General features: G+C 38.2%; 1 protein-coding gene across 7 annotated transcripts in view; it reads right to left on the bottom strand.

The window, feature by feature from the left end:
* The window catches only part of stk33 (serine/threonine kinase 33), a 196,192-nt gene that overhangs the window by 82,011 nt on the left and 92,977 nt on the right, over positions 1-21,204 (bottom strand). For all 7 annotated transcript variants that reach the window (XM_072592337.1, XM_072592332.1, XM_072592333.1 and 4 more), the window contains one exon: positions 8,051-8,154. In XM_072592337.1, coding sequence (XP_072448438.1) covers positions 8,051-8,134 — 84 coding nt within the window. In that variant the 5' untranslated portion in view covers positions 8,135-8,154. The remainder of the gene's footprint in view (positions 1-8,050; positions 8,155-21,204) is intronic.

The raw sequence follows: 21,204 nt of genomic DNA, 5'->3' as shown, positions 1-21,204 counted from the left end.
AGCTACATGTTGCCAGACAAATCTCCCTTTGTACACAATCCCTGCTTCCAATTCATTTGCCATTAACCTTCCCCTTTGAGTTAAGTAAGTGCTGCTACTTTGCTTTTAAAAAGTACTAGAATCTCTTCTGCAATCGTGGTGTTTTAAACAGCACTCTTCCCATTTCTGTCCACAACCAAAATTATGAAAAATAAGAGGATAGTATTCACACTTCAATCATACTTGCACCATAACATAATGTGCTAAATGCTCAATTTTGCTTTTTTGTTTGATCTGGGTTAACACCTGAACAAGTTGAAAATGAAATCTAGTTTGGTAGATCGTAATTCCCTTACTTCCTTTAGCATAGCAGTCTTTCACTAAAATATACATGCACAAAGCTGCAAGTTTGGTTTTAATAATAGACTAAAAGTTTACTGTGCAAAAGAAATAAAAATGAAATAAAACAAACCAGGATCTCCATTTATAACAATGTTAAATATTTCAAACACCTGGTAAATCAAAATCCTATTTATTCACCACACCATTACTTTATAGATAATCAAAACCCAGAGAAATGTTCCTTCCCTATCTAAACAGTAGACTCAACTGGTTCATTCCAGTTCTGGTCCTGTGAGCTGCAAAGTCTTTTTCTTTGACTCGTATAACTGAGAACCTTACACTGAGATAACATGTTCCCCAATTTTTTTCTGACCAACTCATTTGTGTTGGGGAAATTATTATTGCATCTGATTTCAGTCAGATTTCCTTTTAATTTAATTCAAAAGCTTAAATAAATTCAAACAAAAACTTGCTCATCCTAGATTCTGTTAAGCTCATGGCTTAATGTTCTTTCCTTCTGCTAGAAAAGCCCACAAAATTTAAACTAACTTCCAATAATCCTCCAGGTCATCTTCAGTAATCAGCTCTCTGAAAGAAATTTCAAATCATAGTTCCAAAAAGACTGACCTAGTTAATTTAAATTTAATCCTCTTCCCCCCAAAAAAACACTGGTTTGAAATCTAAACTGAAATAAAGGTATTAATAAATAAAAGATATTAATATAAATCACATCATACGCTCCCAGCAAAGAAAAATGAATAGAGATATTTACCTTATTTATTACAAATTGTTTTTGGCATGATTTCTATGTCGCAATCAGTAATACAATATTTACACTAATTATACAATAAGACCACTTGCATCACAGCACTGTCTTTTCCAGGCAAGTAAATGATTTTAAAATTGTATGGCTAGAGAATGAAATTCCATTGTAAAAAATGCAAGTTTTTGACCTGAAATTTCTTATTAAAACAAACTCAAAAAATTGAGATCCATTAAAAAAAAGATTCTCCCAATGTTGCTGGTGTATAATTCAAAATGCTGCAGAGCCAACACTAGATTCAATATCTCCTTAGACTCTCTACAAGCAGGCCATTTAGCTCATCGAGTCCACACTGACCTTCCAAACAGCATTCCACCTCGACCCACCCTGCTACCGTATCTCTGTAACCCTGCAATTCCCATGGCTAATCCACCCACGGACACTATGGGTAATTTAGCATGGATACACACCTTTGGACTTTGGGAGAAAACTGGAGACCCAACAGAAACTCACGCAGACAAGAGGAGAATGTGCAAACTCCGCACAGACAGTTGCCTGAAGGTGGAATCGAACCCGGATCGCTGGCACTGTGAGGCGACAATGCTAACCACTGAACCACCATGCCTTTATCATTCAATACTTCTATTGGCATATGGTCAGTTTTTTTCCCATAAAATAGCTGATAGGCCATTTAATATTCATCTTATTATCATCAACTAAAGTGGCACTCTCACCAATGCTGCTAGCATCAACAGCTAATTTGAATGGCTTATCTTAATTCAGCACTCCTAAAACTGGCTTGGTTGGTACTCTGATGTTCTTTGCCCATTTGAGGTTTCTGCTTTTAGTAAAAAAATTGTTAAAGGACCAACAATAGTACTAAAGTTCAGACCAAACTTTAGATAAAAACCACTGTTATAACGTATTACAAACTTTTGTGCTTCATCCTCGGCACAGGAAAATCCAAAATAGCTCTTCTTTTCACTTCTCCAGGTGGTGCTTCACCATATCCCACAGTCTGGCCCAAATAAGTCATGTTTACTCTGGCAAATTCAATCTTAGCTAGATTTATAGCCAAATTGTTTTGTCTGTAGCCGAACAGTTGCCAAGGGTGCAAATGTTCTTCCCAAGTTTGGATTAACACAACCAAACTGTAAACATAAATCACACAGTTGCATGGTCCTCAAAAGATTGCTTTTTTAAAGATAATCATTGGAATGTTCCTGGTAAATCCTTCATTCCAAATCGCATGATTCTGCATTAATAAAGTTCATCCAGTGTTATCACAGCTTATATTTCTCTGGCTCCATCAGTCAATGGACCTGCCAATATCCCTTCAGTAAGTCCAGTTTAGTTTAAATAAATGCCTAAATCTGTTTCTTTCAATGTAGTCCTCCAGCTGTGAATTAGGATTTAACTTCACTTTTATTAATTATCGCAAAGTCAATGTAATAAAAAAAATTTTTGCAACCTATTCAGTTTCTGCACCAACATGATAGGGGAGATCCATGATAGGGGAGCTACTGAACCATATGACATGGTTCAGTAATTTAATTGTCCATCATGATGTTGATCAATTAATCTCTCTGGATTGAGTCTGTAAATGTTGTTTTATAGGTAACACATTCCCTACATTAATTTCATGAAGAGCCAAGAATTTCTTCTCCTTACCTGTTAAAAAAAACAATTTACAGTTTGATGACATCTTTTGTAAGTCACTTGGATATTTTTCAGGAAGATAGAATATTATGCTATCTTTTTTAAACACCTCCAATATCTGATGACTTTTGAATATCCGATACATTCTCCAATTGTTCTGACATTAACTATACCCCTTTCTATTGCTCTTTTCTTCTCATCTTCTGCATAGTCACATTTTTCTTTAATTCCTCTCTTTCTTTTTTCCCCAACATTAATCTTTTCATTTCTAATTGTAGCTTAAATAATTCTCTATGTGACATCTCAATTTCAGGTTCCCTTGCATCTAATTCTAAGTGTTGAACAATTACTTTGAGTATCGCCTTCTTATAAGATCCTGCTTCTACATCTAAACTTAAAACAGTACAGCATAGTACAGACACCTTTAACCCTCGATGTCATGCTGACCTTTTATCCTATTCTAAAACCTAACTAACCTAGAACATAGAAAATTACAGTGCAGTATCAGTCCTTCGTCCCTCGATGCTGTGCCAACCTGTGAAACTAATGTGAAGCCCATCTAATCTAAACGATTCCATTCTCATCCAAATGCCTATCCAATGACCATTTTAATGCTCTTAAAGTTGGGCAAGGTCCCCACACCTCCACTACTTGTCTTTAAACAACTGCCAAACCTCAAACAGATCGTTGTTCGTAGCAAGCTGCCATGCTCTCAGGACAACTCCATACAACTCTGTCACGGTAGGCGCTGCAAGACATGTCAAAGTGTAGACATAGATACCACCATTACGCGTGGGGACACCTCCCACCTTGTACATGGCAGGTACTCATGTGACTCAGCCAACGTTGTCCTTCTTATACGTTGCAGGCAAGGATGCCCGGAGACATGGTACATTGGGGAAACCGAGCAAAGGCTACGACAACGGATGAATGGGCACCGCACAATAATCAACAGACAGGAGGGTACCCTCCCAGTTGGGGAACACTTCAGTGGTCCAGGACATTCAGTCTCGGACCTTCAGGTGACCATCCTCCAAGGTTGACTTCGGGACAGGCAGAAGAGAAAAGTGGCCGAGCAGAGGCTCATAGCTAAATTCGGTACCCATAGGAAGGGCCTCAACTGGGACCTTGGGTTCATGTCACATTACAGGTGACCACCATTGCACTATACACGCACACAGATACTCCTACACACACACTCACACACTCGCACTCCTATACACATGGACACACATACACACAGACACCCACACAGACCCTTACAGACACACACACTCCCACATGCACTCACTGCACACGCACAGACACTTTCTCACACTCACAACCTCCAACCCAGACAGACACACAGACAGACAAAGACCCACATGCACACATATATTTTGTGGGGTGAATTTATACTTGCAGGATTACTTTGCTCAAAAACCGCATGCATTCATGTAGAACTCTGAGCTCAAAAGCTGCATGAATTTATGTAAAACTCCGTTATCTCACTTTTTAGATTAGAATCAATCTAAACATCATGGCATAGACAGAGAACACAGGAGGCCAACACCTTCAACATATTGTCTAGCTATCACCATTGTTAACAGCTAACCCGAGAATGCAACTTTTTTTAAAAAAAGGTTTTGTGATTTACACATGAAAGAAGTGAAACTATCACTGCATTCTAACAGATGAAAGGCTTAACAGACAATCAATTCTTCAATGCATAATTTCAGTTACATCACACTGTAAATTTTTGCTATAAATTCTGTGTGTTAGGATTGAGCCCTCCACTATCACCTGATGAAGGAGCGTCGCTCCGAAAGCTAGTGTGCTTCCAATTAAACCTGTTGGACTATAACCTGGTGTTGTGTGATTTTTAACAATGAAAGCTAACACATTCTTAACAACCCTATCAACCTGGGTAGCAACTTTCAAGGATCTACGTACCTGGTCACCAAGATCTCTCTGCTTGTCTACAATACAAAGGATCTTACCATTAGCCCAGTACTCCGTATTCCTGTTACTCCTTCTAAAGTGAATCACCTCACAGTTTTCCACATTAAACTCCATTTGCCACCTCTCAGTCCAGATCTGCAGCTTATCTATGTCCCTCTGTAACTTAAAACATCCTTCGGCACTTTCCACAATTCTAGCGACCTTCGTGTCATCCGCTAATTTACTAACCCAGCCTTCTATACCCTCAGCTTGGTCATTTATATAAATGACAAACAGCAGAGCCCTAAAACAGATCCTTGCGGTATGCCATGAGTAACTGAACTCCAGGATGAATATTTCCCATCAACCACCACCATCTGTCTCATCTGTCTTCTTCCAGCTAGCCAATTTTTGATCCAAACCACTAAATCATCTTCAATCCCATGCCTTTGTATTTTGCGCAATAGCCTACCATGGGAAACCATATCAAATGCCTTACTGATATCCATATACACATCAACCACTTTACCCTCATTAACCTATTTGGTCACCATCTCAAAGAACTCATTAAGGTTTGAGAGGCACGATCTACACTTCACAAAACTGTGTGTACTATCCCTAATCAACTTATTCCTTTCTAGATGATTATAAATTCTTTCTCTTATAACCATTTCTAATCTTTACACACAACCGAAGTAAGGCTCACTGGTCTATAATTATCAGGGTTGTCTCTACTCCTTTCTTGAACAAGAGAACAACATTTGCTATCCTCCAGTCTTCTGGCACTATTCCTGTAGACAATGACAACAGAAAAATCAAAGCCAAAGGCTAGGCAATCTCCTCCCTAACTTCCCAGAGTATCCTAGGATAAATTCCATCTGGCCCACGGGACTTCTCTATTTTTATACTTTCCAGAATTGCTAACATCTCCTCCTTGTGAACCTCAATCCTATTTAGTCTAGTAGCGTGTATCTCAATATTCTGCTCGACAACGTTGTCTTTTTCTTGTGTGAATGCTGACGAAAAGCATTTATTTAGTGCTTCCCCTAGCCCCTCGGACTCTGCACACAACATCCCACTGCTATACTTGATTGGCCCTAATCTTATTCTAGTTGTTCTTTTATTCCTGATATACCTATAGAAAGCCTTAGGGTTTTCCTTGATCCTATCAAGTCCCCTCCTGGATCTTTCAAGTGCCCTAACTGAGCCATCACACATCTCATCTTAACATTAGTCGCCTTCTTCCTCTTGACAAGAGATTCATCTCCTTTACTAAAGCACAGCTCCTGTGCTCGGCAACTTCCTCCCTGCCTGACTGGTACATACTTATCAAGGATCCACACTAGCTGTTCCTTGAATAAGCTTCACATTTCAATTGTGCCCATCCCCTGCAGTTTCCTTCCCCAACCTATGAATTTTAATTCTTGCCTAATTGCATTGTAATTGCCTCTCCTCCAACTATAACTCTAGCCTGCGTTATTTACCTATCCCTTTCCATCACTAAAGTAAACATAACCGAATCATGGTCACTATCACCAACGTGCTCACCTACCTCCAAATCTAACACCTGGCCAGGTTCATTACCCAGTATCAAATCCAATGTGGCCTCGCCCCTTGTTGGCCTGTCTATATACTGTGTCAGGAAACCCTCCTGCACACATTGGACAAAGTATTTGAACTCTAAAGTACTTGAACAATAGTTTTCCCAGTCAAATACATACCTTCATACCTACAAACATACCCTTCATTTTACTATCATCCATGTGCCTATTCAAGTGTCGTTTAAATGTGCCTAATGTATCTGACTCTGACCATTGCTGGCAGTGCATTCCACGCACACACCACTCAGTGTAAAGAGTCTCCCCTAAACCTTCTTCCAATCACTTTAAAATTATGCCCCCCATTATAGATATTTCCACCATGGGAAAAAAGTCTCTGGCTATCCACTCTATGCCTCTCATCATCTTGTACATCTCCATCAAGTCACCTCTCATCCTTCTTCGCTCCAATGAGAAAAGTGCTGGCTCCCTCAACCTTTCTTCAGAACCTATAATCCATTTGCTAACTCTCTCAATATAAACTTGAAGATTTTGAATAATCTACTGTTATATATTCCATCTAATCAAAATCTAGAAGAAAAAAGATTTTTTTTTTCCTAGCAAAAATAGGTTAACTCAATTGCTTCTTTCCAGTTTGGTCCTGAGAGCTTCAAAACCTTTGCTCTCACAACTGAAATCCTTATACTGAAGTAATATTCCGTTAATTGTTCAGAACAAACGCCTTTGTCTTAGAGAAGCTATTCTAACATCTGACCTCAGTTGGGTCTTACTTGAACTGAACTTAAAGCTTTTAACTAAATTGAAAACTAACTTGCTCATCCAGGTACTGCTAAATTAAGGCATCAAATTTTTCCTTTTCCTGTCATAAAACTCACGATATAAACAAATTATGATTAACCATCTAGAATGCCTTTAGTTATCTGCTGTCAGACACATACCATTTTAAAATGACTGACCTAGTTAATTACTAAACCTCTTCACACAAAAAAACACTCACATACCACTAGTTAAAATCATAACTCAAAAGAAATTTATATCTATCTTTCATCATAATCCTCCTTTCAAAGTTCAATACTTCAAGAAAACTGCCCTTTTCGTAAAATCAATTGAGTATTTGTAGTATTAAAATTGCTGCTTCTGAACCAGTTACACAAGTTTATGACTGTTCTATTTAAATTTATACATAGTTTCTACTCTAGTAATACAACACTGTTTGTCAAAATAAACGAGAATGAACCAACACTTGAATATATTCTGAACAAAGAGAAAAGAAATTCATCCATACACAGGAGTATAACCTAAGTTTTAGGGAAAGTCATTTTTTAAAATTTGAAAACAAAAAGGATAACTTTGGAAATAATCCCAGTCAAAAAAAAACATTAAAAGCTTTTGCAGATTTTAAGACTAATGTTAGTCATATCTATTAAAAGCTCCATGCGTACTGCAAGTTACATGCATTGAATATCTTAAATTGGTGCTTGCTCATTTTAATCATAGCACTAACAAGCTGATCACTTATTGCTGTACAGAGGGGTCTATACAATTTTGTAATTAATATCAAGCAATTTTTATACTGCATTATCTCACCCATTTGTCTGCAAAAAATTTTTTTATTACTCGCAATACTTTAACATTTCAGTCCATTTCATAATAACCCATTTGGTAGAAAAGGATTTGAAACCACGTTATGTATAACTCAATCGTGTACATCTTATCCATTCAAAGTGTTACTTTTCCAAATGAGAAAAATATATGACAAAAATCAAAATAGCTGGAGAAAGCTTTTCACATTAATCCAAAGGTTTAAGAGTTAAAATAACCCACATACCCGAATAGCAAATTCATCATCAACTCTGGTGTGAGGTACCACCTTGTATTCAGCATTATTGACAGTGGCACGCTGTGAAGGCATCTTACAGGAATCTCAGTTTCCTGCAAATGGAAATGAATGCATTAAGTTGAATAATATTGTAGTTTTTGCAATAATTACAAAAACAAAATACTCTGTTGCTAAGAATCTGAAATAAAAACAACACACTAGAAATACCCAGTAGATCAGGAAGTACCTACGAAGACAGAAAGAGAATTAACATTCCAAGTCAAAAACCTTTCATTAAAATTGGCAAAGGTTATTGATGCAACAAATTTCAAGTACAGAGGCAGGGAGGAGAAAGGGAAGAATAAAAAAAGGGGAACATCTGCAATATATTTGGAAGACAGGATGACAAATGAGATAATGGTGAAAGGGTAGTAATGGAACAAAAGGTGGTCTGGAGGAGCTAAGAATGATAAGAACAGAACCGTTACCAGCACTTGCTGTCTGGAGGAACAGAACTGTTATGTCATGTTAAAGCAATCAGTCTAATTTTCAGCAAACACATCACAGCAACATAAGAAACACTAATGGTGATATAAATCAATCCCAAAGATTGTGTTTAGTGTTTAATGTATGTCAATAAAATAATGTCACATTCCCTGTATCACATTCCCTTTCTGGTTGGCAACAGCAAAATCCTGCAAGAAATAAGGTGTGCAATCGGAAAGGAGCCTTGAACAAATTGTGGCTTTTACTGGCATCTGAAAAATATTGGGGAAAATGGAAATCTGAAAAAGAAACAGAAAATGCCAAAAATACTCAGCATGACTGGCAGGCTGTCTGTGGAGATATACCACAGTTAACATTTCAGGTCAAGTACCTTTCATAATGTCTTATATTAGTGATGTACAATTTACAGTGAGAAAATAATGGGATAATAATCCAAGAATTTAATTAGCAGAAGATACAAAAAGAAACAAACATACCACATATTTTGACAAAGTTAATTACATGACAGAACAGACATTCAATGATTGAGATTATTGCACCGAATGATTCTTTGCAGAATTCTTTAGATGGGAAGTCTTTTCCATTCATGAGAGGTTATTGAAACTAGAAGTGTTTGCTCACAGCTAACCAGCAAATCTTATGATAGTCAAGGATGGGACCAACACAAATAGTTATTGTCAAATACAGCCACTAAAGAAAAACATTCATTCTGAAATTAGGATACTGTAGTCATTTTATTAGAACAAATATTTATTACCAGAGAAGGAATTGATTAATTATAATTAATATTGGAGATACGGTGTGGATCTAGGAGACCTGGCAATGTCAATTGTGAAATATGGTCGATTAATACACTTTCAAGGAACAAAATTGCAAAATTGTCTCCTTCAGCTCCTGAAGAAAATGTGCATTTTACAGTGTTATTTATTAACATTTAAGACCATAAGACCATAAGACATAGGAGTGGAAGTAAGGCCATTCGGCCCATCGAGTCCACTCCGCCATTCAATCATGGCTGATGCGCATTTCAGCTCCACTTGCCAGCATTCTCCCCGTAGCCCTTAATTCCTCTAGATAACAAGAACCTATCAATCTCGGCCTTGAAGACATTTGGCGTCCTGGCTTCCACTGCACTCTGCGGCAATGAATTCTACAGGCCAACCACTCTCTGGCTGAAGAAATGTCTCCGCATTTCTGTTCTGAAATGACCCCCTCTAATTCTAAGGCTGTGTCCACGGGTCCTAGTCTCCTCGCCTAACAGAAACAATTTTCTAGCATCCACCTGTTCAAAGCCATGTATTATTTTGTACGTCTCTATTAGATCTCCCCTTAATCTTCTAAACTCCAACGAATACAATCCCAGCCGTTCCTCATATGCTAGACCTGTCATTCCAGGGATCATCCGTGTGAATCTCCGCTGGACACGTTCCAGTGCCAGTATGTCCTTCCTGAGGTGTGGGGACCAAAATTGGACACAGTACTCCAAATGGGGCCTAACCAGAGCTTTATAAAGTCTTAGTAGTACATCTCTGCTTTTATATTCCAACCCTCTTGAGATAAGAGACAACATTGCATTCGCTTTTATTTACAAAAAGAAAATAAAATCACAAGCTTCTTAGCAGCAAGGATCTTTCCAGTAAATATATCACAGGATGACAAAAAAATGAGGAAGGCTTCCACAATGTATTGGATGGTGGAGAGAGTGAATGTTGAAGGTGACGGATGGCATAATAATCAAGTGGGCTGTTTTGCCCCAGATTAGTTAAGCCTCTCATACAGGCAAGAGGAGTATATTCCAACAAACTCCTAACATAAGCCTTCGAGATCATGGGCAGGTTATGGTAAGACAGTAGGCAACCTACTTTCCACGGAATTCCTGGTCCCTTACCAGTCTCTCAAACGCAGTTTTTATAGGGCTAATCCAGTTCAGTCCCTGGTCAATAGTTATTCGCAGAACGTTGACAATGAGGTATTGAAAAATGACAAGATAGTTGAATGTCATTGACAGATGGTTAGATTCACAGATTTGGCCTTCATTTGTCTGTAGGCCTGCTTTCCTTTCCTTGGGTATTAGTGGTGTTTCATATTCAGGAATGTATTGGGCTTATAACTTAACAGCTCCGTGATCTCCTGATTCATAAATCTAGAAACTAGTCTTGCTAAAGCAAATTTAATTTGTGTCAGATAAATGTCAAGCTGGATATTCACTCCTCCAGTGTAGAGTTTTATCCCATGCTCATTAACTTCAACTCTGCTAAGGCTTATTCATGCCATTATCACTTGATATCAAAGACAGTCGCTCTTGCCTCATCTCTTGAATTCAGCAATTTTTCCATGTTTTCACAAGGATATAAAAGTTCAGGGCTGAGTGGCTCTGGTGAAATCCAAACTGAGCATCATTGAATAAATGATTGCTGCTCAAGTGCTATTTGATAGCACGGTCAACAAACTTTCTTGAAGATAGTCACAATTATAGTCTCGCGAAGATCCTCCGGCATGCTCGCCTTCCAGATTAGGGAGATAAAATTGTGTACAATAGCATTTCAGCAGGGATTCCATTTTCAACAGCAGCTAAATTGATTCGCCACTGCTGGCTGGCCTTATTAATATCAAGTTGGGGTTGTGTGGGGGTCGTGACAGATAGGAAGCTGGGGGGAGGTAGTCAAGGGCACTCCCATCAAGGTCCAAGTCTCAATTGAGAGACGCTCAAAGTGCTCCTTCAAACAAGCTTCCATTATGTTTCATTCCTTGCTAAGTACCACTCTGTCAATTTTCAGTGGAGTAGGTTCTTGGGCCATAGTTGGTCTTGACGACACCAAAGAATCCGTGCACATTATGCTTGTTGATGAGTTGCTATATTTCCTGTGCTCTTTCCATCCACTATCTGTCATTCGAGTCACAAGTTTGTTATTGGAAATCAGCTTTCCTTTGTCTGTAGAACTGCTTCTCTTCTCTTGAGTAGTGGTGGTGTTTCATGTTCAGGAATGTCTGGAACTGTGGACATTCTGTGGCTTCTGTTTATTATAATCATCAGGTAAACTGGAATGCAAACATCTTTGCCGTCCCTCACTCACACAGGTCATTCTACTATAACATGACAGTTGCATTCTTCTGCAGCCTCGCGCTATGGAAAACCACAAGAGAAAAATCGATATACCCGTTCAGTACAAAGTCTGCATTATCCAAACATCGCCCACAATTCGATCATGTCAATTTGGTTTGAAGAAACGCACGTTATACCAGAATGATGTATATGTTGACATGGTCAAGCAGGTGACAATATTCAAATTGAGGGTGTTGCCATTAAGTCTCCTACTGGTTTCTGATGAAGTAGGGTGTTAGTTATGGTCAGGCTAGGTTGTAGGCAGTTCCTCAGAATGAAGTACCTGTGAGTGTGCTTCTTTCCTACACTTTATTTGCCAATCACACCTTTCCCTCATAACGGAGACATTGAAATCGATAAAGAGAATCAGCTTAGCTGAGGCTAGAATCAAGTTCAGCTGTGGTTTCTAGGGCTGGAGCATATGACTAATGATTAAGATGCAAACATCCTCCCGAAAAGATATAAGACAGATTGCAGTAACTACAGAGGTACTGCTGTTATCTGTCACATGGAAGGTTATTGCAAAAGTCTTCCTCAATCACCTCCTCCCAAGGCTGAAGAGGTTCTTCTCAAGTCACAGTACAGATTCGGTCCAGGAAGGGTAAAGTGACAATGATCTGCAAAGTAAGTCGCATTAAAGACAAGTGCACCGAGCAGAAGCAACCTCAGAGATCAAAGAACATAGTGCATAAAGTCCTTCATTCCTGGAGAAACATATTGGTGTGTTGATACAGCCTCACTTGATTCCAGTTTTCACACTTCTGAATAGATCTACCACAGATCCAATAAGGAGTGTGGGTTCTATGCCATTGTGCAGCAAGCAGATGTTGGTATATTTCTATGGATAACCAAATTTCAGGAGGAAGCTCCTTAGCCCCTCCATTTGTGGAAGCTCAGTCTTTGAGTACGTTTAAGGTGGAAATTGATAGATTTCTGATTACCATTAGTGTACTGGGTCATGGGGATGGGATGGGATACCTAAAAGGCACTGAAATTTAAGGTTAGACATGATAATGTTGAATGGCTTGCCAGACTTGAAGGGCTAAGTTGCCTCCTCCTGTCCTTATCTTCTGAAACCAGCATTCGCAACTTAAATAAGGGCAATTACAGAGGAATGAAGAAAGAGTTGTTGGAAGAGGGCAAGGAAAATAAGTCAAGGGGAAAGTCAGTAGTAGCAGGCATTCAAGTATTTATCTCGCCACAAAAATTTATTCTCAATGAGATACTCAAAAGGCCCAATGAAATGGATGAACCACCATGGTTAACAAAAGCAGTTAGAGAGAGCATCCAATAAAAAGCAAAGGCATTCAAAATGGCAGAAACTATAATTGGCCAAAGGATTGAGCTTTCCTCTTTTTTGGGACCAGACATGGATAACTAAAAAGCTAATAAAGAGGAAAAATAATTATTATGAAATTAAACCAGCATGAAACATAAAAACAAACAATAAGAATTTCTATAGGTATATAATAAGAGTAGCTAGAATGCAGAACCCTTCGTAGATGCAACTGGGATATTGATAACAGGGAACAGAGAAATGGCAGATAACTTAAACCAATATTTTACATCTTTCTTCACGGTGGAAGACACAATAAACATCATGACGGTATCACATAGGAAAGGTGGTAATGGAAGGGAAGGTCTTGTAACTGTCTCAGAAATAAAACATGTCAAATTAATGAGACTGCGAGTGAGAGTAAATTAGGGAGATGGTGCATGCATTAGAAAGAGTGGTAGAGCACGAGCCTTGATAGAAGGGTGCAATTCCGGAGATAGAGTGAGCTTTACGTAGCAGAAAAGATTATGGCACCTGTGCAGGCAGAGCGTATAAAGTAATTGATCCTGTTTCTATAAGTGCTGTGTATTTGTCCAGAAAGTTGAGACTGCTTTAATCAGGGTGGCAAACTCAGATCAGGTTGACATGGTCTTAGAGTGGTAGCCTCCATTGTATGTCTTGGGGAAGAGGTCATCCTGCTTCTGTGCCACGCCTCCAGATCCCTGCCTACTATGTGCAAGACAAATGTCAGGAACCATGCTGGGTAGCTTTGAACTGACACAGACACCAAGTGAATAGCAATTTGTCCAGGAATGGTACATGATAAGGTGGGGATAGAATTGGACATGAGGGATTTCATAGTGCAGGCTGGGTAGCTAATGAGGTATATTTGCTAAGATATGGCGAAAAATCTCACTGGGTTTTACAGCAAGAATCCTTCCAAAATCAAAACATGATGCAACTTGTACTTAGCCAAAAAAAGTAAGATCCAGTCACATAATTAAGTTAGCTTTCTTTCATACTCTAACTTTTTCTTCCTTAATGCTTGAGTCATTTTTTTGTTTTTTTTAATATTCTATTCAATCTTCTGATCTGACATGTCTATACACAATTGTATGCTTTCTGTTTAAATTTAGACTATCTTAAACTTCTTTAGTTAACCACAAATAATGGGTTTGCTATTAGGACAACAACTTCAAACTCATATTTATGTTAAAATATTAATGTTTGACCCAATTCTCTCTCCCTCAAACTGAATGTAAAATTCAATCACATTATTGTATTCCCACTTAAGAGTGATGTTACCAAGATCCATATTATCCTGTAGCCATGTAGTAATGGCTAGCAAATCATACTCATCTACTTCTATATATGCTATTAGTTCACTTGTTTCTTTCAAAACATTCAGGTCCTTTTGGTATATTTATAACCTCTTGCTTTATCTGTTACTTTATTCTTAGATTTGTGCTCTCTATCCTTCTGGACCGTATCATTTCCCATATGAATACTTTTCTCTATCACCTTGTCTATCCTCTTTACCACATCTTCTGAAATCCAATCCTCTGCCCCACTAATCAGTTTAAAATACTCTCCTTCTTTTACATAGCTTGCTAAAACAGAGGTGAAGCACAGTTCAGGTGCAGATGGTCCCAATGGTACAAATCCCATGTTAATCACAGAATGTTAACAAGAGGTGCAGCAAGTATTTAAGGAGGCAAACAGCATTTTGGATTTTGGAGGGATCAAAACACAAAATTAAACCAGACTTATTACAACTATGCAGGGCTTTGATAAGGCCTTACCTAGAATACAGAACACAGTACTGATACTGAGCTTGTCTCTTTACCTAAGGAAGGACAAACATGTCCCAAAGGGAGCACAACAAGAATTCACTTGACTGGTTCCAGGAAATGGGGATTGTCATTTAAGATTTGAGTAGGCCAAACCCATATTCCCTATAAATGATGAAAAAAAGACATCAAATTGGAACAAAAATTCCACAGACTTGGCAGAGTTGATGTTGAGAAAATGATTAATCAGGCTGGGGAATCTAGACAAGGGGGTCAGAGTATCAGATGAAGGTGTCAGCCATTTAGTACTGAGAGAAAGAAAAATTTCTTCAGTCGGTGTTGCAAATGTTGGAACTCTCTAGCCCAGACAGTTGGACACTCAGTTGAGTCAATAGATTTTTTTTGAGTACTACGATGCACTCAGGAAATACTTATTCCGAAGGATATGAAAGTCTGGAACATCTCTTCCACAAAAAGCTGTGGTTGCAGGGTCAATTGAAACTTTTAATCAGACATCACATATTTGTTAGGTAAGGGTATCAAGAGATATGGATCAAGGACAGGCAAGATCCATGATGGAGTGAAATACACATTAACGGTGACTTGATTGAATCATGAATTAGATTTGAGGTGCTGATTAGCTTACACAAAATCCTATATCTATTCAGAGTTGTCAATTCAAATATAAAATCCATTGACAACAAAAGGCCAACAGAAAGAAGCTGTGAAATAGAAATGATAAATATTTTAATGCAGCATATTTAGAACATATTTTTTGAGTCAGGGCTCTATTTATTTGAGGTGTGTGCCACTAATTGTATATAACAGCATGTTTACTAATGAAAATCACCATTACTTTAAATTAATCAATGATAATTTAGGGATGCTCCTGATCAAAAACTCAAAGCTACTATATCCATGTTAAATTGACTACAGAACTTGTAATATTTACATTGTACAAAATAACTTTAGTAATCTTCTTTAATATGGATTGCAAATGAAAACGTACAAAGTAAAATGACAAAGTAGTAACACGGTCCTTGACATTAATAACAAGTGATTTTTGTTCATTTGGCAAGGTTATTGCATTTATCTACTCAACACAGTTGAGCATATATGGTTTAGAATGCGTTTATTAGGTCGCCAAAATCCAAACTTGAAAATATAATTTATTAAGTTAATTTTAAAAGCTGTATTTGTAACCTTGCTATCTGCTTGGTTTTAATCTGAACATTTTCCACCAGAGACTTCCTGCACACCCTGGTAGTGTAGTGTAGTACAAAAATAGCCACCTTCTCAAATTTTAGCAGTTTTGCTACAATTGGATCGTATTTGCCCTGAAGGAATTAAATTAATGTGTGGCTCACAGAAAATTGTTTTCAAAAGTTTTGCTGTGGCAAAATGGCTCGGGCTATTGGTAGGTTGAGCTTGACACCAACAATTGCATCAGTGTGGGCCAATGTGCTATTTTAACTGTAAGGATGATTAGTGAGGGATGCAACGCCTGCTACTTGCCAGGCAAAACCTGCTGCAACCTGGCCAAAGAGATAAGACTTTTCTTTAATGTTCAACTTCACTGGTGTCATCTATAGCGTAATTTAATTCATACTTTGTACTTCGCATTCTAAGAATCAGGAAACATGATTTGAGTTTTATTTTTCGAGTTGTTCTTATGTGCTTTGTGATGAGAGATCTGGAGGCCTGTTTGTATAAATGCATTTTAAATTGTGTTTTACAAACATTAAGTGAAGAATTAGGAGTTTGCAGTTTAGAGCATTAAAACAAACTCCTGCAATAGGAGCCCAGGGAGACATAGATATTGAAAAATCCAGAAGGAATTCTTGTGTGTGTGTGTGTGTGTGTGTGTGTGTGTGTGTGTGTGTGTGTGTGTATGTGTGTGTGTCTGTCAGTCAGTCAGTCAGACATGGAGACAGAAATGGTAAACTTTCACAAGAAATGCAGACAGTATACTAGAAATGGTCAGTGAAATTGTCCCATTTTCAGTTGAAGCGTTTTGTTGGGTCTTTGATTCATAGCACTCAGTTGGCAGTGACTCAGAGCAACCTTTTTCATCCAATTTTCTGCTCTTCGGCTCATTAATTATGCAACAGGGCTCTTCTACACTATTCTTTCTATCTGCGTCCAGCTGGCTCTGACTGGTGGTGTGACGTACTGGAGCAGTCAGCATTAAAAGAAAACCATTACAGTCCACTCCACTATCCTGGACACAAGCACTTGGTGCCTTTCCCAGGAAGTAGGCACTGAGTTTTGCTTTCTGGGTCAGGTCTTCAGTAATGATGGTTGATCACCAGTGTTTAGTGATAGCATCTAAAGTTGTGTGCAGCTGGTCTGTAAAAAAAAACACCATAACAGAAATCTTGAAAGGTTCCAGCAGTCTGGGTCCAAGTCCTACTTGCACTGGGAGGTATAATATATAATGTCCAAACAGGTTGATTAAAAATAGTAATAAAAAAGGACCACAACCAAAAGTGTGTCCCAGGTGGGAGGGTCTCTATCTGGCAATTCTCCTTTTTTCCATCAGGCATTTGACTTGAGTGTGTTGTATTCAGCGTTCCCATGCAACAAACTCTTAAAAGGTGGTCCTCCGACTCCCAGGCCCCCTGTAATCTTTGTTGCCTTAAAGTGTTCGTATTCCATGTATTCATTATGTGCATTAGACTGCAGCCCCTGTTTCATTATTTGAGAGGGCTGCACCTCAAGCTTTGCTTGCATGCTCCTGATTTTTGGCTATCTGGTGTGTAGTAGAGGGACAGGAAGATTGGAGAATATCCTCAGGAGTCTGCCCCTACGCCTGACAACATGGTCAATAATAGGTCTAAGCAGCAGACTAGTGGGAGTGGTTAAACTCAGCCTGTCTCTCCTCTAAGGTTACTTCTGAGCCTGGTTGTCCTTGGAGTATGTGCTGGGAGCTAGCATGCTTGTATCTTGTAACAAACAGTGGATGCGAAGGGTAGGGCTGGAGCTGGAAGGCATTATTCTCTAACCAAAACAACATCTTCATTCTAATTTATTTCTGCTTATAATATTTGATTTACATTAAAATGGTCATCCTGTACTGAGGGATGCAGGTAGATAGGTCTTCTTTGTAGTTCTGCTCCTGGGCCTGATTACTAGGGCCATTAACAAATTTCTTAGATCCAACTGCCTGCCCTCTGTATTTTTACTTCCACACAAAAGGTGACCCTGGAGAGGGAGCACATGGTATCTGCTGGTACACTTGAGGACCACTGTAATGAATGGGTCCCATAAAAACTGAAGGCATCATCACTAACCACAGCTAAATTAATTTAAATGTTAAAAATTTGAGAGACTGTCACCATTTAATTTATTCCATTTGCTTAAAATAAGTATAAAAATGAAACATAATTTAAATTTGATAAGTTTCCTTTCACAATGCAACTTTTGTTACACTGCCACTTTAAGAGGCTGCCACTAGTTAGTTTTCTTTAATTTGTTTTTCTGTTGATTTGCAATCGAATACAAAAAGGGACAGCTGGGTCACCGGAGCCAATGAATCTAGGAGACTGCATGGAAGAAGTTGCTATTAAGGAAAATCTCTATATCTTAGTTCCTGATTCACTGATTGGCTGAGATCCTGCAAACATCCATAAAAAAACTCAGTCTCTCCTCCATCCTCAGCTCCAACCAGTGTAGTCAGGTCACAGACATTAGACTAATCTGACCTGCTGCTCCCCTCCCTGTCCTAAAGCACTTAGTTAAATTTCCTCTAAAGCCCTCCTTGGCCCGGCATCTTTTTCAATCTTCTCTCATGATCTCTTGTCCATTAGATTGATTTCCTCTTACTTTGAACCTACTCCTAAACTACTGACCACCCATTTTGCCTTCCTAGTCATTGACAGTCCTCTCTCAAGTCTCTCTGCATAAAAAAATCCTTGACCCACCTTGTAAACTATTGCCAAACTTTTCCAATCTCCCTAATCTTTCCAAAGTCCTTGGAGATGCTGTCACCTCCAAAACCCATATCCATCATTCATGAAATGCCCATTTTTCTTAATTTTAACGAGGTTTCTATCCCTGCTATAATATTGAAATACTTTGAAGTCACAAATCACATTCGTGACAAAGACCAACTATTCATCATCATTCTCTAACCATCTGAAGCACTTGAAACAATTTTAAAACTATCCTGCTCCGATAACTCCCTCCTGTCATCCAACAGGATGAGACTGCATGCATCTATCCGTTCTTATCTCTTATCTAGTACATTAAAATAAACAAAGAACCACGCATGCTGGAGATCTGAAATCATAACAAAGTGCTGGAGAAACTCAGCACATATGGCAGCATCTTTGGAGAAAAAAAAAGTTAATATTTTGAGTCCATTGGCCTTTTACACACTTCCACAAATCAAACGACCAAAACTGCACAGATTCAAGATGCCAATATCCTGTGTAACTGAAGCATAACTCCCTTATTTTGGTGTTCAATTCCTCTCATAATAAAGCATCCCAAAAGTCTTCTTCATTAAACACTGTACCTGCATACTAACATTGTATGATTCATGCATCAGAATTCCTAAATCCTTCTACATCTTGCAATTCTGCAGTCATTCTGTGTTTAAGTAATTCTGGTTTTACATTCTTCCTGCCAAGGTGAACAACGTCACATTTTCCCACATTATACTCTGTCAGATATTTGCCCACTCAACCTGTGTACATATACCTGCAACCTCCCAACGTCTTCTTCACAAGATACTTTGCTCCCTACCAAGGTATCATCTGCGAATTTAACTACCATGCTGTTGCTCCCTTATCATTGATGAAACTGAAAAATGTTGACACAAACCTCACCCATTACATTCTGCCAAAGACCCACTTATACGTACTCTCAATTTCCTAACAGCCAGTCAACCTTATATCCATGCTAATGTCACCCCTTAGACCATGAGCTTTTATTTTCTGCAATAACCTTTGATTTGGCACCTTATCAAATGCCTTTTGGAAATCCAAGTGTCGTATATCTACAGGGAGCCCTTTACCCACAACATATGTTGCTTTTTCAAAGAACTCCAATAAATTGGTCAAACAGGATTTCTCTTTCACAAAATGATGTCAACTCTTTCCAATTACCTTGAGTTTTTCTAAGTGTGCAGCCACATTCTCTTTAATGATCAATTTTAACACCATCCCCAAGATAGACATCAAGCTAAGTAGTCTTCAATTCCTTGTTTTCTGCCTCCCTGTTGAATGGAGTGGTTATATTTGCTACTTTCCAGTTGAATGGAACCTTTCCTGAATCTACCACTTCACTAGTTAGCTCTTTTAAGGCCCTAGGATGAAATTCATCTGAACCTGGAGACTTTTCAGCCCACAGCTCCCTCAGTCTGCATCGTATCACTTCCCTCATAATTGCAATTTCGCCAAGCTCCTGTCTCTCTTTCACTTCCTGATTTACAGCTATTACATGAGTGTCTTCTGTACTCAATGAAGATATTATTCTTCATTTTTTACTTCATTTCAGAGTTTTATATCAACAAATTTCAAAACAATATCCTGTTTACTCTAATCCAGGTCAGACTTTATACCAAAAATATAGTAGTTCCAGATGGACTCCTGGGGAACAGCATTATAAATTTTCTTTTGGTTTGAAAACAGTACCACGATACTCTGCCTTCTTTCCATTGCTAGATTAATGTCCATACTGCCCTTCAAACACACGGGCTTCATTTTTGCTAACAATTCTACTAACTTATACTTGTGCAAATGTACCTTGACAATCTACGTATGCAACCATACCACACCAAGCAACTCACTGTCACTTCAAAGAACTATGGAATTACTTGGCATTTCTATTCTCATTAATAATAAATCTCACTTTGAATAAGCCCAGAGACTTTGTTTGCTCCCCAACATGAGTTACACAATAAATTCCATGAGAAACAGATTAACCAGTTAAGTTTAAAACAAGAGTAAAAGTAAGCGTTGCTATGTAGTTAAACGTTAATAGTCAAACTCGGTGATTCATGCATAAGAATGGTGCTAATAATTAAATATGGATTGATTAATAACTTTTGGATCATAGAACTTCATTTGTAAAATACTGCTCAATGCACATTCAAATGAAAATAGAAACTAACGATATTCGAATGAGCAAAGAAAAATCTGAAAAAACTGTGGTCAAACTGATATGAAGGATAATGCATAACAGCAACATTTATTACAACTATGAAAAATATTCATTGCCATAGGTAAATTCTCTAAGTTTTCAGTACCAATTATATCTGTTCTTGCCTACTGACATGCAGGGTGAGTAAATTGTATAATGAAATCTGCCTCATCAGCAATGATAATGCCTTTTCCCTTCATTTTTAGACTTCACTAAATGCAAGAATAAGGAAAACATGCATTCATATTTACAGTATATACCTAACAGTAATTAAAACAAGTGATGTCTGAAATAAACTTGACAGAATTAATGGTTTGACAATTGTATTAAAATTGTCAAC

Source organism: Chiloscyllium punctatum, chromosome 22 (assembly GCF_047496795.1).
Source record: "Chiloscyllium punctatum isolate Juve2018m chromosome 22, sChiPun1.3, whole genome shotgun sequence".
Taxonomy (NCBI): domain Eukaryota; kingdom Metazoa; phylum Chordata; class Chondrichthyes; order Orectolobiformes; family Hemiscylliidae; genus Chiloscyllium; species Chiloscyllium punctatum.
Note: the sequence above shows the minus strand (reverse complement) of the source record. Positions and strands in the feature narration are given on the sequence as shown.